This window comes from Pezoporus wallicus, unplaced genomic scaffold (genome assembly GCF_028554395.1).
Source record: "Pezoporus wallicus isolate ANWC-B61680 ecotype Strahan unplaced genomic scaffold, APGP_CSIRO_Pwel_v1 contig_3952, whole genome shotgun sequence".
NCBI lineage: Eukaryota > Metazoa > Chordata > Aves > Psittaciformes > Psittacidae > Pezoporus > Pezoporus wallicus.
This window is the reverse complement of record NW_026635034.1, coordinates 13,682,651-13,698,817: the sequence shown is the minus strand read 5'-3', so window position 1 is coordinate 13,698,817 and position 16,167 is coordinate 13,682,651. Positions and strand designations below refer to the sequence as shown.

The 16,167-nt window shown below is 39.2% G+C and overlaps 1 protein-coding gene across 4 annotated transcripts in view; it reads left to right on the top strand.

The window, feature by feature from the left end:
• Window positions 1-854: 854 nt before the first annotated feature.
• The window catches only part of VPS13C (vacuolar protein sorting 13 homolog C), an 89,068-nt gene continuing 73,755 nt past the window's right edge, over window positions 855-16,167 (top strand). For 3 of the 4 annotated variants that reach the window (XR_008970912.1, XM_057399351.1, XM_057399367.1), the window contains exons 1-9: window positions 855-1,038; window positions 2,671-2,714; window positions 6,614-6,656; window positions 7,412-7,507; window positions 8,288-8,389; window positions 10,705-10,767; window positions 12,832-12,897; window positions 15,122-15,231; window positions 16,079-16,138. Coding sequence is in view for 3 of the 4 variants with exons in the window: in XM_057399351.1 (XP_057255334.1) it covers window positions 939-1,038; window positions 2,671-2,714; window positions 6,614-6,656; window positions 7,412-7,507; window positions 8,288-8,389; window positions 10,705-10,767; window positions 12,832-12,897; window positions 15,122-15,231; window positions 16,079-16,138 (684 nt within the window). In the remaining variant the exon portion in view is untranslated. The remainder of the gene's footprint in view (window positions 1,039-2,670; window positions 2,715-6,613; window positions 6,657-7,411; window positions 7,508-8,287; window positions 8,390-10,704; window positions 10,768-12,831; window positions 12,898-15,121; window positions 15,232-16,078; window positions 16,139-16,167) is intronic. The other variant, XM_057399360.1, reaches the window with a different exon arrangement.

Here is a 16,167-nt window from a genome sequence, read left to right as displayed (position 1 = left end):
TCTCTAGCATTCAGCAGTATGACTTCCCCAGTCAAACCTGCATCTGGGCCATTGTGTTTAACAGGCAGTGCAGGCCTGAACACTGGTCTTTGTGGCATAAATCTGACTTATCCACTGAATCCTTCGTTTTAAAAATGCTTGCTGGAAAGGTAGGCATATACATACACTGTAATGGGGTACAGGTGTGGCAATTGTCCCTTAAAATGTGAATAAAGGTGCTAAATAATCTTGTGCTGCTTGCATGCTCTGGACTGGATCCTATGGCGTATTCCATATTCAACAAACTGAAGATGCATTTGACATTGTTACTGGAATGAGAATGATCATGTATCCGCCCGCTATTTCCAAGATCCAAGCAGAGCACTGTGGATTTACCTCACTTGCACCAGGGGGCGCTCGCTGCCCCTCAGGTGTACACAGCTTTGGGCGGGAATCGCCTCAGGGGCGCCAGGCCCGTCAGCCTCCAGTCACCGCGCGGGCTGCGGAGGAGGCGGGGAGAGGGTGCCGGTGACAAACGAAGGTTTCCGTGGCCGCGCTCAGCGCACGGTGCCTTTCCGCTCCAAGAGGACCAGGGGAACCGGGGACTGCGGCCACGCTCCGGCGGCGACACCGCACCTCACCGCGCGGGAGCGCTGCCCGCCGCAGGGCGCTCCTTCGGCACCGCGGCTCTGCCAGCGCGGGGCTGCCCGCCACGCTCCGGCCCTTCGCCTCGGCAGTCACCCGAGGATCAGCCCGCGGCCGAGCACCGCTGCGCAGCCGCTCCGCTCTCTCCACTCGCCCCTTGCGCGCGGCTCCGCCCCCCGTGAGGCGCCGGGCTGCCCCCGCCCCGTCAGCTGACTGCCGGGGCTGCACCCGGCGCTGTTCACACCGCCCCCTCCTCTCGCCGCTCTCCGGTACCGGTGGGCCGCGGTGCGCACGCAGCGGAGCCTGCCTCCAACATGGTGCTGGAGTCGGTGGTGGCGGATCTGCTGAACCGCTTCCTGGGCGACTATGTGGAGAACCTGAACAAGTCTCAGCTCAAGCTGGGCATATGGGGGGGTAAGGAGCCCCTTCGCTCTCCCGCCCGTAGCTTCCGTGGTGCTGCGGGGCCGCTGCTGTCACTGAGGAGGGTGGTGGGAGGGAAACGGATTTCGTTGGCTGCGGTTCCCCCGTGAGGGGTTGGCGGGCTGAGGCACCGGCGGCCCCTCTGAGGGGCGGTCGGTCTGTACTTTGCCTCCCCCAGTGAGGAGGGGGCGAGCTGCGGAGCCGCGGCCCGTCGTGAGCGGCGGAAGGTTCGCGTGTGGCCGCAGGCTCGCCTCACTGTGGTAGACAGTCTGCCCCTCTGTGCCCGTGGCCTCTGCACCTTGTCTCTTTCCCTCCCTCCCTCCTCGTGAGGGTCGGCAGCTGAGGTCGATCTGTGGCGGCTCCCCCATTCCCCCAGCGGCGACCTCTGCCCGGAGGCGGCCGGACGGTCCTGCTGTTGCTTCGAGGAAAGCTGCAGGAGAGATCCAAGCACAGTGACAGGGCTCCAGTTTGTAGGGGGAGAAAGAACGAAGTTGGGGTCCCAGCTGTGGCAGTCGCTGAGGCGAGGTGTGGGTGCACGCCGCTGCCCTCCGAGTGCTCTGAGGGAGGAATCTGTCGGCAAGGGAAAAAAAAAAAAAAGCCATTTTTTGTCTTCTCTTTCTTGAGAATACACTGGGTAGAAGCCCAAGCGTGCTCTGAGGTCTGCCTGTGGCGTGGTGGAGCGTCAGGTGGACTCTACATGGCGGCCCCCGGAGGAGGGCAGGTCTTGGTTGTGGTGCCTGCCGAGCTGTGTCTCTCACCTGCTAAAACAATGTGCATTAAACAGATGTGACGGTGCAATAGCGTGGAGTAGCAGTGCTCAGTGAGCGCACCCGCACGTCAGTTTGATGCCCTGCAGGCATGCAAAGAAACAGTTGAAGTACTGATGGAGTTTGACATGGTTTAGTGACGGATTTAGCAGTCCTGGGGTAAAGATTGGACTTAATCTTAAAGGTATTTCCAACCCAGCCGATTCTGTGATTCTATACTGTCTAGAGAAGTCTGGGTATTTTAGATGCCTTCCATACACAAAGACTTTTCGTGTCATCTTAGTTTTGACTTTGCCATGGTAGTAAATAATTTAACATTTATAAAATACTAGTGTCTCTATTGTGGAACATAGCTCTGAGGAATCTGGCATTAAAGTCCTAAGAGGTGTATGTCCTTTTCTCAAGTATAATTCTATGTGAAAGCATTCCCTTTGGAAATCCTGTTATGCTGCCAATGACAGTTAATGTGTTTGTGAAAATAGGAGTATATTTTTGTGGCTCTATGATTCATGATTTTTTTATCTAAAATAAAAAACAAGGTGCAGTGTTCCTAGTCTACGCTACCTTGGTAGGACATTCACAATGAATACTAAGAAGGATTTCCTATTATTGTACATATATTTAATGGAATAGAAACATGCAGACATCTAAGGCATCTGTAATCTCTTCATCCATGAAATTTTGTCTGAATAATCAGTGTTTAATAACTAACAAATTAGACATTTACTGTGCTATTCTGTATCTGGACAAAGTTTTTCAGATTTTAATAACGTGTACTTGCAAGGGTTGTAGTTGTGTTTCTTGTTCTGATTTACGTAATAGTTGTAGTCACTTGTTCTGTACTTTTTCTCCTGAACAGGTAATGTGGCACTTGACAATTTACAGATAAAGGAGAATGCACTAGTAAGTATTCTAATAATTTAAAAATTGCTTTTATGGGTCTATAGGGTAAAATATTACTGTAGTCTCATGTTACGCAGTATGAATTCTTTACTGGTCATTGGAAGTAAGTCCTTACTTAACTGCTTCTAATTTTGCTCATTACTTGAACAACAAAAGAAAAGAAGCTGTGGTTAAAACGATGTGTACTCCTCTAGAAGAGAACTTAGCAATAGGATTTTGAAGTTTTTCCATGTTATCCATGCATGCAGATAGAACCTGTTCTACTATTTGAGGCTTGAAATGGTAAGATATTTAAAAGCATGCATCAAAAGGAACATGACCAGCAGGTTGAAGAGGGGTTCTCCTCCTTGGCTCTCATGAGGACTCCCCTGCAGCCCTGCATCTAGCTCTGGGGCAACACCACAAGAGAGCTGTTGGAGGGAGTCCAGAGGAGGCCACTAAGATGCTGCAAGGGCTGGAGCAACTCTGCTCTGGAGTCAGGCTGGAAGAGCTGGGCTGGTTCAGCCTGGAGAAGGCTCCTGGGGAGATCTTTTTTCTGCACTTTTATGTCCATGCAATAGATGTTTTTATGTTTCTGAACGATTTACTAGATCTAATGGGCTGGCATAGGCCTATATATGCACTTTTTTTTTTTCTTTTTCCCCAGCTTTGCTTGAATAAATAGATTTTTCAAGGTACAACTTGTGCAAATTGGTTGATCTTCTGAGAATTGCAGTCTTCTGAAACACAGTGGTTCCTTTCTCAGTTATTGGTGTGGGAATGAAGGGAGAATAAATCCTTCTACATCAGTTGATGGGATTGAAACTTTATTTTTATGATGTTCTGTGTAAATTGATGCATATTAAAACTGGCAGGCAGTAAGATGTGTACTCTGTGAAAGTAAATATGGTTATTCAAATGCTCCATTCAAAATCGGAGTGATGGAGTGAAGGAAAAACAAGAAATAAATTGCATTAGTACTCATGTTCTTGCCTGAAGAAAGAACTTGACTGATTTTAATGTTCTTTAATTGAGCTGATAAACACCTGTGCAACTAAGAGAATCTCACTGCAGATTTTAGTGTGCTTCAGATTTCAATAAAGAGAAGTATTACTCTTCTGTGAACTGAAAACCTGTTGGATCTTTGTATGGCCTAACTATTGTTTTCTCTTCATTGTTCTGAAGTTTCATATTTTACCTGCCCTTTTCATCAATTCCAGATAACGTTGTTGTATTTGAAAAGTTTTGACACAAGTATCTTCATAATCTGGTAGTTAAAAAAAAGGAAGGAAGAACGTGTTATCTGCTTTGTCTTTCTTTCTTATAATAGTTGATTATGCTTCTAGGAGTTCTGACTTACAAAAATGCAGAGTCTTTTGTGTGACTGACCAGAGCTGAGAGCGAGCTGAGGCAAATTCAAGAACTAAAACTAAGGGATGTTTCTGACTGCTTTCCAATTGCAATTTATTAGATTTCTATGCAAAAGTAATTAATGGAAGGTTGATGTTGAACACCATTTTTACAGAAGTACCTATACCTTCCTGAAAAAGAAGAGATTAAAGGAATATGATATGGTGCAACTTTTTCTGTCCTAGTTTGCCTGTCTGCTGCTGTCTGGACTGGTTTTGTTTTCCTTTTGAGGTTTTCCACTAGAAAATTACTAACTTTTGATTTTTGTATGTAGATACTGGACTTTACAAATGTGACAGAAGGAATTCCTAAGGAAAAGGGAGATGAGCAAACTGTTAGTTTTAGTGTTATGCTCGCTGAAAGTGGCTTTTTTTTCCTTGGTCATAATAAAAGAGCATTTAATTAAAATGGAGGTTTGTCAGACCTTTCTCAGAATTTAGCCTTCAGCTCATGCAAAGTCAACTGAACAAGATTAGTGTAAGATTTCTGAAGTAAAATTGTGCAAAATTGTTTTACAAATGAATTCTTATTAATCTTGAAAAAGTAACCATATAACTATTATTTTCCGCAAAACATGTTAGAAAAAGAGTTTGCTGACATTGCTGAAGTGTCATTCTGTGAAATAATGTACTTCTCTCTTTCGAGGCTTTTGTTCTGTTTTGTGTGACTTCACTTATAAAAGTGCAGAAGTATAATGGGGTAGTTGCTATTAATGTTCCTTTTTTACTTTGTTAAAAACTTATGATAGTAATGAATTCTTTCCAATGGATTTCTTCAGCTTTATCCTTCTTTTTTTTTTTTTCAATTATAATGAAAAATGGCTGATGACAGACTGATCTAGGCTCCTTAGAAATTTTTACCTATTTCTGAGCTTATAAGCTTCAAAAAGCTTAAAATCTGAGCTTCTGTATTTGTCAGTTTGTATCCAGTATCCAGCTTTTAAAGTCTTCAAAGCTAATATTGCATGTTTCTTCTTAGTTATAGTCTTGAACTATTTTCAGTAAATCATCTTTTTGTTGTGTTAACATCAGCCCACTGTGCTCCCATGGTTTTAATTTATGGGCCATTAATACAGTATTAAATGAAGTAGATTTAGTTGGTGGAGCAGTCTTCTCCTTCTGACTTTATTAAAAGCAGAGATCTTTCTTTGCTGTCACAGTTTGTTTCAGCTTCTTCTTAATGTCTGTTCTTACCACTAAAAAGAAAGTTTGGAGATCAAACTATTTTAAGTGAGTCTATTTGCTCTCTCACTTCTGATATATTAAAAAAAAAAAGCAACCAAAAACAATCAAACTGAGCAGAAAGCTTCCGGTTAAGTTTATTGACCAGATTTTTAACATGTAGCAGCCTGCAGGAAGGAATATTTGGGAAGTATTGAAGAATAGTTGTGACCATGAGAAATCTGAAGCTTTATGAAAAGTTTCTAGGACTATGCAGTTACAAGCAGAACATGGTTAAAATATTCCATAGCTCTTGCTTTTCAGTTCTTTCTTCAAGGTACCAAAAAAGAATAATCTGTGGAAGTGTCACACATTTAATCACTTTTAATTAAAAAGGTTGATGAGAGGCTCCTAAGTGCAGCTCAGAATGCTACTTAAAAACTTTGCAAATCTGGCAGAAATGTTAATTTCTTGTTTGGAGCAGCCCTTTTAAATTATTTTAAGTTGTTGGAAAAGTGGTCAAGGTTGTTTTCTAGTACAAGGGAAGAGAGAAGTGGTTAGCATCCATCTCTTTTGGGAAAATGGGTTTGCTTTTTATAATCTTTGAGGTTAAGATTTATCCTCAGGTCTTTGAACTGTGGTTAACTTGTTTGAAAAGAATACTGACGTGGTAGACATTTCTGGAAGCTTAATGTATTCACTTCGTAATATTTCCACTTATTTTCTCGTGCTCCCTCTTTACTTTGCCTCTCCTTTTATGTTCTTGATATTCCTATGGTTACATGCTTGCTTTTGCTGAAAGTAGAGATACTTTGTGAGATTTAAATTGATGGTAATTGATGGTAATAATAACATGTTTCTCATTTGTGAGCGTATCTTGATGTTTGGTAGGCATTTTGCAGAGGCTTTCTCAGTACTGTTAGCAAGACTTTTTATATGTTTGTAAATACTAAATGCTGTTATTAAAAACAAAAGACCTATGTGGCAAATTAATAAAAAATATAAAATGCAAATTCTTGTATATGGATAAAATTTTACTCTTTAGTAACCTTTGGAATGAAAATATTATCATACTTGGAGAGAATTGCCAGAAATGTGTAAATTCTTTGTTTTGAGGCTTTCTACAAGCCTTAACTGCATTTATGAATTCCTGAGTTCATGTGAGTATTGCTGAATAGTTAAGTCTGTTGTTTGTAGAACTGTTTCTGTTTTGCATCTTCAGTTCTGGGTAAATCGTCGTAACAGAAGATAGTAATTTTGCTGTATAAACCAGCTTATCTTTAAAATACATGGATCTCTTCAATGTTTCTTCTTTTTTTTTCTTTTTTTTTTTCTCTTTTTTCTGTACAGAGTGAACTGGATATACCTTTTAGAATAAAAGTTGGTCAGATAGGTAAGTTTTTGCTTCAATGGAATTGTTGAAATGGAAACGTTAGTATAGGCCTAAAGGTCAGTCCTGCCTCTGACCTGAGTCCTGCTTCTTTCATTAAGCTTTCTTAAATGATCTCTTATGTGCTGTTGAAACATGCTGAAGTCCAATGTAACTGCCCTGGATAAATCATAAAATGTTATCTGGCAAACCCTGTTTGTGTAACTTTACCAGCTGCTATGAAAAACCTGTCTGAGAGGTTTTTTCCAGGTACATGGTTGATCAAGAGAGCTGTTCAGCATGGGCAGAATGCACATGGCTCTTTAAAGGACAGATAAGAAATACGAAGAATTTAAGTAAGATTTCTGAGACTGGCAAACATGTCAAGGGTTTAGGGACTCTCAGATGTATGCTTTTTAAAAAAAAAAAATTCCCTGCATTGCTTTTTCACATGAAATATTTGTTGGAGATGTGTGTTGTATTTCTACTTCCGTGGGAAAATCGCATTCATCCCAGTGAACTGAACTCTAGTCATGATCTCAAGTTTTGAGCTGAAGTCTTCTGACTCAAACTGTATTTTCTTGCTTATAGCTGTTTGTATTTTCTCTGCATGCTTTTTATCACTTCAAGGACTTTATAAAATGTTTAGGCCCATATGGTTTCTGCTTGCCTCCTGTTTAGGACGTCAAGATACAGGGCTAATGCTCTTTGATGTCCGAGGTGTTGCATGGACAACAGTGTAGATTTTGGTTTTGATTAACTGTATCTGCTTTGTTTAGATAAACTTACTCTGAAGATTCCTTGGAAAAATCTCTATGGTGAGGCGGTTGTTGCAACTCTGGAAGGCTTGTATCTTCTAATAGTTCCTGGAGCAAGTACGTCAATTCTTCAACAGCACAATTTAATGGAAAAGAAAAATATCAAAGGGTACCCTGTAGATGCATATACATAATAGCAAGTAGTTCATGTAAGATGCCATTTATATGTTCTGTTCCCTCAGGGAAATTTATATACAAATGCTTTTTCTATGCAAAAGTTAGTGGAAGAGGGGTGGGAGAAAACAGCCCCTGTTGCTTTTATGTAAATCCTTGGTTGTATCCATTCCAAGTTTAAGACAACAGCCAGGTTTCCTCTGAAGTGTGCTTATTCTGAATCCACTTTTCTGGCATGGCTTGGGTCTTTTAGCTGTTGCATGGTACTGTTCTTCTGCTTCTAACTGAGAGCAGTTGAAAGTAGTAATTCCATTAGAACTGTTTTTAGGGAGAGGGAAGAGGATCAAAGAGCTAGATTAGTTTTCTCTGAAATCAGAACCTCTGTTGTGTTAAGAAAACTTGCAAGTTTCTAGGGTGTTAAATATACATGTAGTAGAACTTACAAACCTGCGGGATATTGCACAGATCACACTGGAGGCCCTGAATTTCCAAGGAAAGATTCTGTTATGAATTAATATTGGACTGTTGGTGTGATCATTCTGTATTTTGCTGTGTAAAAATTAACTATTTTAGAGGCTGGATGCAGCTTTCAGCAATTAAACCTAGAATAGCCTTTATCAAGGTTTTTTGCAACATCATGTTGAATATGTGGCATGCATTTCTTGATTATACATTTATGTAACTTGAAATTTAGGATTAAAGCTGTCACAACTTGGCTTACAGGCATTAAATATGATGCAGAGAAGGAAGAAAAATACTTACAGGATAATAAACAAAAGGAACTGGCAAGGATTGAGGAAGCCTTGCTGAAAGCAGCAGAGAAAGGTACTGAGTTACTAATACAAATATCCACTGGAATTTGAGGACTTAATGTGCTATTCTTTTTGTTCTTTTTTGTGACTGACATAATGAATTTTGTTTTTTCAAGCGTCTGGCTAATCTTACTGCAGTGCTTTGAAAAACCTTTTTCCTGTAAGGCTTGAAAGAAATGTTATTTATTTACTTTTACCACTCATTTATCCAGTCAGCTTCCATTGGAAATGGGAATTTGATAGTATGGTATGTCTTTGTTTTTTTCTTTTCCTTTTTTTCTTAAAGCTATAGGGAAACAGGACCAAAGATGGAAATTGCATTACATGAGGCTGATGTTGTTATATTGCTTTAGAGATTTGGTAATAGATGTTTATCTAAGGATAGTGGTAAAGTTTGCAAGAATACTACTTTCATATCAGTTTCTGCTGTCCTTTTATGATACACTGCATTTTGACTGGTTTGAGAAATGAGACTGTCTTGAGCAGGAAATAATTCATGACACAAGAACACAATTTAACATAAGAAAATTTTGACCTAGGTCATTAAAAAAATTTCAACTTTCAATTATAAGATAAAATAATTGATAATTTCACTCCAGTTAACCTGATTTGTGGTGGGGTTATTCTTTGTTGTAACAAATATCTATGGCAATTACAGTATACGACTGGCTTCTTTGAACAGAAGCCAAGCTCTAAACCAATGACAGGTAACTGCCTATGATAGAGGAAAACGTTATTACTGAAGTTTTTGTCTGAAGTGAGACCTGTTTGTTGGGTGGTATAATGGTTCTTAAGATGCATCTTTACGATTCATGTAATGCTGCAAATTACTTGCCTTGGAAAAGTTACTGAAGATGAAATGAAGCACGGAACACTTGAAAAAGATAGTTTGATTGTAATCTCTTCATTTATTTGCTGCCTTGTTTCTGCTTTGCTAGTTGATTTACATTTGCAGTTTACTTCAAATAGCAATGTGGCAATCTGTTTAGAGAATCCTTGCTTTATTTCTTGTCTTTAATGTGCCAGAAACTGTATGAGAGCTAAGACAACTTAAGTCGATGAATTTTGCAGCCATACTTTATACTGGGGCAAAGGAATGTTCATAGAAGTTTAACCTTGGTTATGTAGGACATGGATACTGTAAAGTACCAATGCTTCAGCCATTATTCTTTGCAGTAGTAGCAATGGGATGAAGAGATAATATAATGAGAAAAGTTTAGCCTAATGAGTACTGCTTGAGGAATTCCAGTTCTGGAATTTCATAAAGTTAAGAGTGAGTCTGTGTGCCTGTGACTGTCATAGTTTTTGAAAGAAACTTAATGCATTCAGCATTTGTGAGGATTTAAAATTTTTTTTTTTTTTGGGGGGGGTGGGGAATCATGTAAAATGATACCTCAGGAGCGCAACTCCTTGTATAAAGAACTAGAATCAGATTCAGTCATGTTTTGCAGTTTTAAACTTTCAGCCTTGTGAAGGGAAAGCTAGAGGAACATTCACATTGAGTTCTTCTGAACTCTAGTTATCCTCTCAATCACGCTGCAAGCAAGATCCTTATGGGTCCTTCCCAACTTGAGATATTCTTTGGTATCTCAGTGATAGATATTTGTGTTTCTGGTGTACTAGAATATTGTACTGAGGGGTGCTTGTATAGTTGTATGAGCAAATCCCTTGCTTTTGCAGAAGTCTTAGGACCCAAGTTGCTCTGCTGCACCATAAACTAAGAAATTCAGCTCTTCCTGTACACTTTTAAGAACACAATAGTTGGTGAAAACCTAGGAAATACATTGAATAGAAAGTTGCCAGTGTCCATGAATTCTCAGCAATATTTGCTTTTCTGGTTAGTACTCAGCTTACCTTAGTGTGTTTAGAACCTTGTATCAGCACCTGCATTTATTTGAGTTTCCTTGCATAAACAGTCCTGGGGATATTTTCTTTAGACATGCTGTTCAAATATTGAGTAAAATAGTCATGTCACTGTGTGTTTAGTGTAGTGTGATGGGGAAAGGATAACAAGCTCTGCTGACCTGAGCTGGCAAAACATTTTTTGTTTTCTAAGTTATTAAAATCTGTCAGTATGAAAAGTCATATATGGAGACCAAAGCTTGCAGCAGTTTTCTTTGGCTGGTTATGAGTAAAATGAAAATTGCATAATTTGTCTATGTAGATAATGTGTGAGACTTGATATTCTGAAGTGACTGGCTGTCAGGTACTGTACTGGAAATACTAACGTGTCATAGCAGTTTTAAAAACTTAATATTAAATTGGGAACTGCTTTCCTTCTTTTAAACAAAATGATTTTTTTGGTTATTTGCTGCCATGTGGACCAAGGCACTCATTCACAAGATTCCTTGTATGGGTTGGAGAGTCTGATTTACAAGGACACCAAGCCTGGTGGGTATGCATGGTTAGTTATATTTTGCACATAAAAACAACCCCTCCCAAAATACCCAGACATTGAAACGAGGAAATGATACTTATTTGGTCATCATCCACATATTGGTGGTTCTAGTAATAAGATTTTAATGACAGTGGATTCAAGAGGAAACTTGCAATGACAAGTCCTGTCTTAATTGAATGGCTGTTGAAAAAGACTTCGGTGCCATTTAGAAAGATTTCCATTAGCCACATTGAGGTCAAGAATGTTATAAAATGCTAATAACATTCTACTGTAGTTTTAGAACACTATCTTTAGGTGTTTTGAGAATAGAGGGTAATTACTGTCAGGGTGTCTGGGCTTGAGACATTGGAAGTTCAGTCTGACTTAAAGCCACGGACAGGCAAAATGAACCGTAGCAAATTGAGGGCATTTAGCATGCTTTTTTCCCCTGGTTCTGTTTATTTGGACTGCTCTGAAGTTAGACAAGTAAAGATTTTCCATTGAAATTTAGAGGAACTGTTACTATGTTGTGTCTGCTATACTTCTGTCTTGAGACAAGTTTTCAGAAATTTATTCTTAGCCCATATTACTTAGTAGGCTTTTATCTGAGTGCAGGTTTAGAACACACATAAACCCATGCAGTTAGTTTCTCTATAGTAATGGCTTAGGGTAGTCAAGAGGAAAATTGTGGTGCCTTGGTTTTCTCATACATGGGAATGAAGGTCTTAGAAATACAAAATCAACAGTAAGGGCAGGATGCCGTCTTTCACAAATATCATTTATAGAGGATTACGTGTAGTGTTAAAAGGAACTATGCAGAAGAAAATGTTGCTTCTCTTTGGCATAGTTTCTCTTTATAGGGTGATCACCTTACTTGCAAGACAGGTTGAGGTCTTGGCAGGCACTTTGTTCTTTGTTTGAACAGGCATGCAAATTACATAAAGATAAAGCTGTTGCCCAGACATAGACTACTGCACTTGCTTCCTTCTTGTTTTAGTGGGATACACCCTTATCATGCCGCAACCTCTTAAGCACCAGCAGCCCTATTGCCCAGTTCTTTTACCCGTACATGGCCAGAGAGGGAAAAGAAACAATGCAACTCACCAAAGTTAGAAATGTGCAAATATATGAACAATAATCCATGAAATGGTTGTGACTGGTTGTAATTTGTGTGTAAATAATATATTTGGTTTCATATAAAGCTTTTAAAGAGCCATAATTTTTGTATGCCTTTTCTGCAGTTACTCTGTTGTTCTTTCCCATTGCTTTGATACCATACTGGTGATTTACATGAGAGTCATATTGAAGAGTGCTTGTTGGGTTTCCATGTACATCTCAAATATTTTAACTTGGAGGTTGTGCCCTTGTATGGTAGCGGCCTCTTTTGGATGTAAACTTCCATGTTTTTTTCTTTTTTTATATTATTAACTGTTCAGTTATGACAATTACCTGCCTGAGGGCCTTAAATAAAAACCAAACAAATTACTGAAAGGCTTCTTCCCCAGGCTTTCTAATAAGCAGTCATGGCTCTGTTTTTATCTCTCTTTTGACCATATGTGATCTGGAATTGTGTTAAGCAATGCACTCCTGAAGAAGTCTGGGTATGTATTTGCTGAGAAGCCTGGTGATTATCTGTAATTCATTGAACTCTTCAGACATTACGTTTAAATGGCTTGACCTTATAATAGACAGGATGATTGATCCAGTAGAAATGTGTATCCTTAGTCTAGTTTTTACTGGTCACTTAGTTTACCTGGGCTTTGAACTGTGGTGACTTGGAAAAAAAAACAACGAGGGGGGGGCGGGAGGAGGAAGCAAGGCTCCAATTGCTTGCCTGAAAGGTAGGTATATATGAATTAGGAAAAATTAGGAAAAATTAAGCTCTGTGCTATGAGAAGTAGCTGATTACTTCCTTAACAGATCTGAAAGTCTTTTAAAGCTTTTAATGAGACCTCACTAAGGCATTCTGCTTTAAAACAAGCTAAACTTTCTTCCATCTTTTCTTATGCTTTCTTACACTTCTGCTTTACTAACTTGAGTTTTATCCTTTTCCCAAAAAATTGCTTGCACTGAAAAAGGACGTAAGCGTAAAAAGTATAAAAAGCATTTTAAGAGACCCTTTAAAGGTCGTGATCACTCAAAAGGTGGGTAAAAATTATGGTGTTTAACTTTTTTAAAGACTTTTTTCTTTTCTCTTTCTGTTTGGATTAGTTTTTCTTAGGCTTGGATGTACATCCAGTGATACCTTTTGTTTTCCTCCTGTTTGAAAGAGGATGTAAATTGGAGAGAGCTCTTCTGCTGTTTATCTGTTCTCTGGATCCTTGTTTCTCTCTGCTTAGCTAGCTGTGCTTGTTTCTCCAACTTGAGCTATCTCTAGCATTTCCAACAGAAGTGTATGCATTTGGTAGGCTGATTAGTGGCACTTTGCTGTGACTGCTGGAAAAACTGCGTGTGGAAAGATCTCTTTGTTTAATTCTTTGTAATATTCTGGTAACACCTATGTAACTATTCCAGTAACACCTATGTAACTATTCCAGTAACACCTATGTAAACGTTCCAGTAACACCTATGTAAAGTAAATCTGATGTACAGCAGTACTGATGTACCATCTGATGGTACAGCAGTACTGATGTACCATCTGATGGTACAGCAGTACTGATGTACCATCTGATGGTACAGCAGTAGAGTTTTTTCAGCACCTTTTAGCTTCTCTTCTAAATAGCTAACATAGTGTGGTGACTGATACTTCAAGCACAATGAAATTAATGTTTTTTTTCCCAAGAGGATCATCATTGTCTATAAGTACCAAACTGTGCAGGTCTTCATTCCTAGTCACATACTAATACTGGGTTGCTTTATCCCATGTGGTTGTATCGTTAAGTATTTGGTCTTGAAGAAGCTGCAGCGTAGGCTTATAATTGGGGTAAGAGCTTTGTGGGGTCCTTACATAAACTTTCTAAGGTATCAGACTTCTGGTGTTGGTAGCTGCACTTGGCTGGAAAAATATTGATGGGTTTCCTGCTTGCAGTTGAAAGTTACAAAGCTTCGATACGCACTTCTACCTTCTCCCCCCCCCCATTATTGTGTTTGCTTCTTTTGCTAGAGAGTGGGAGTTGTGAAATAAAGATAAACAGGAGGAAATGTGAGCTGCATGTAAAAGTGGTGTAATGTTTTGGTTTCTTTTGAGCTTCTGACTACTTTTTTTACTAGATATAGAATCATAGAATCATTAGGTTTGGAAAGGACCTTAAGATCATCTAGTTCCAACCCCCCTGCCACGGCCAGATATCAAATACTCTCTTGACTAAAATAGTATTCTATCAGTGTTCAGTAGTCAAGTCTTTTCATTCTTAAAGGAATCTCCTGAACCTCCCTTAGAGCTTAGGGAAAAAAACAATCCCAATATTTGTAGCAAGATGTTTCTTCAACTTAAGCTGTGTGTAGCATTTCCAACAAAGATGTACAAGCTTGCCAGGCTGATTAGTGGCATTCTCTGGGATAGCCACTTTGGAAGGTGAATATTGAACAAGACAAGGGAGCTGTGAAGATAGAGAACAAACAGCTCATCTAGACATATTTTAGTAAAATGTCAAGATGCTCAGCCTTAGATAATATTTTTAGAGTTATGTCATTAAGTAATGAGGGATTGTAAATATCGTCACTGTCTTGGCATGTGCACGTTTGTTGTGGGTGGAATGCTGAACTTCCCTGAATATTTAACTTCTGCTACCTTCTCTTGTTCAGCATAAGTTCAAGTATCACTACATGGAATAACAAAGTCTGATATGGACCTAGCTTAGATGGTTACAGTATAAGTGCATGGAAGAAATGGAATATTTCAGAGTATAAGAAATGGAGTATTTCTTTTCACTTCTGTTATTCCAGCTTTTTAACTTTCTTAGAGAATGTTGTTTAAAAGCCTGTAATGGACTGGTCTTTTGTGCAAGTATTACCTTCCCCTGGTTATTCAAGAGTATGTTGTGCTAAAGCACGCTATTTTACTGATTTGCTTGTTGAAACTCACAGTTAATTGCTGAGGGACTCTTGAGAGAACATTTTACCTTGGAAGGAGTGGGGAGAAGTATATTAAACTAGAACTTGCTGTAAGCTAAACTGCTTTGACTGAAACTTAGAGATAAATTTTCTTATGGTTGTGTTGTGTACTCAGAGCTACCATCATGTCTTCAGGATATGGATGTACAGGAAAGGAAAAAAATGAAAATATGTAATCTAAATAAAAATACCTTAAAGTCAAGAATTCACCTTAAAATAAACTTTAAATGTACATGAGTGTAGCTGGTTGGTGTGGTTAAACTCCGGATGCAACAACTGCATTGAAATCTGACTGTTTAAAACTTACTGTTTTAGACAAGCCGAAGGTGGAGAAGAAAGATACTTTCTTAGAAAAGCTTGCAACTCAAGTTATCAAAAACGTGCAAGTCAAAATCACAGGCATTCATGTGAAATACGAAGATGATGTAAGTATCTGGAACACACTCTTTTCATTTTATATTGGGCTCTAGTGCAGTCATGATTGTTTAGTCCATAGAGAGAAACTGTTTTCTGCCATCATGAGAAAGTTGCTGTGGTTTCTTCTGCACCTCTTCAGATAAAGTACTTCAGATATGACTGACAATCAAATATTTTGGATCTTTGAAATATATATTCTCTTTTTTTGCCTTGTCCAGTATTGCCTTGCTCGTTATCTGTAGATAATGGCTGTTCTTCTTATGTTACTGTGTGCAGATGATGTGCAGAATTTTTCAGTGTCCTGGGTAAGGTTTGGAAGACAGATACTGATGGGTTTACAGGTTAGAAAGGAAGTGAATTGTTGGAACCACTTAGCTCATAAATATGAATGGTTATGTGAACCAAACTGGTATTATTCTAGCCTCCTTCGAGCTTCCTTTAGGAAAATGCTGCAGCAGTTTGTGATGAGATAATTCAATGTGAAAGAAAAGCATTAGATAAAGAATATTTCTCAAACCTATTTTGAGACTATTTCCAGAGACACTAGGTTTATAAGGGTGGAAGTCAAAATGATATAGCTGACTGAGATGTGGTACTCTATAGTTCTTAATTCTTTCCTAATGAAGATTTTATAAGCCAAAAGGAAATTGTCAGCTTCAGTTGAAGTCCTAACTCTTGAAACTGCAGCCATATTAGTTTTGGCCCAACTTAGATATTCCAAGAATGCTTCATCTAGAATAATTAAGCAAAGGAAGATTCTCAGAACAGGTCAGGATTTCAGTCAACTTGAATCAAGTGATATATCTCTGTTTGCAGCAGAAGAAATACATAGCTGTTATTTTTCTATTTTTGTAGATCACGGATCCACAGTGTCCAATTTCCTTGGGAATGACATTGAGCGAGCTTAGTTTACTGGTAATGTGTGTGTGCATGCATGGTCTGCT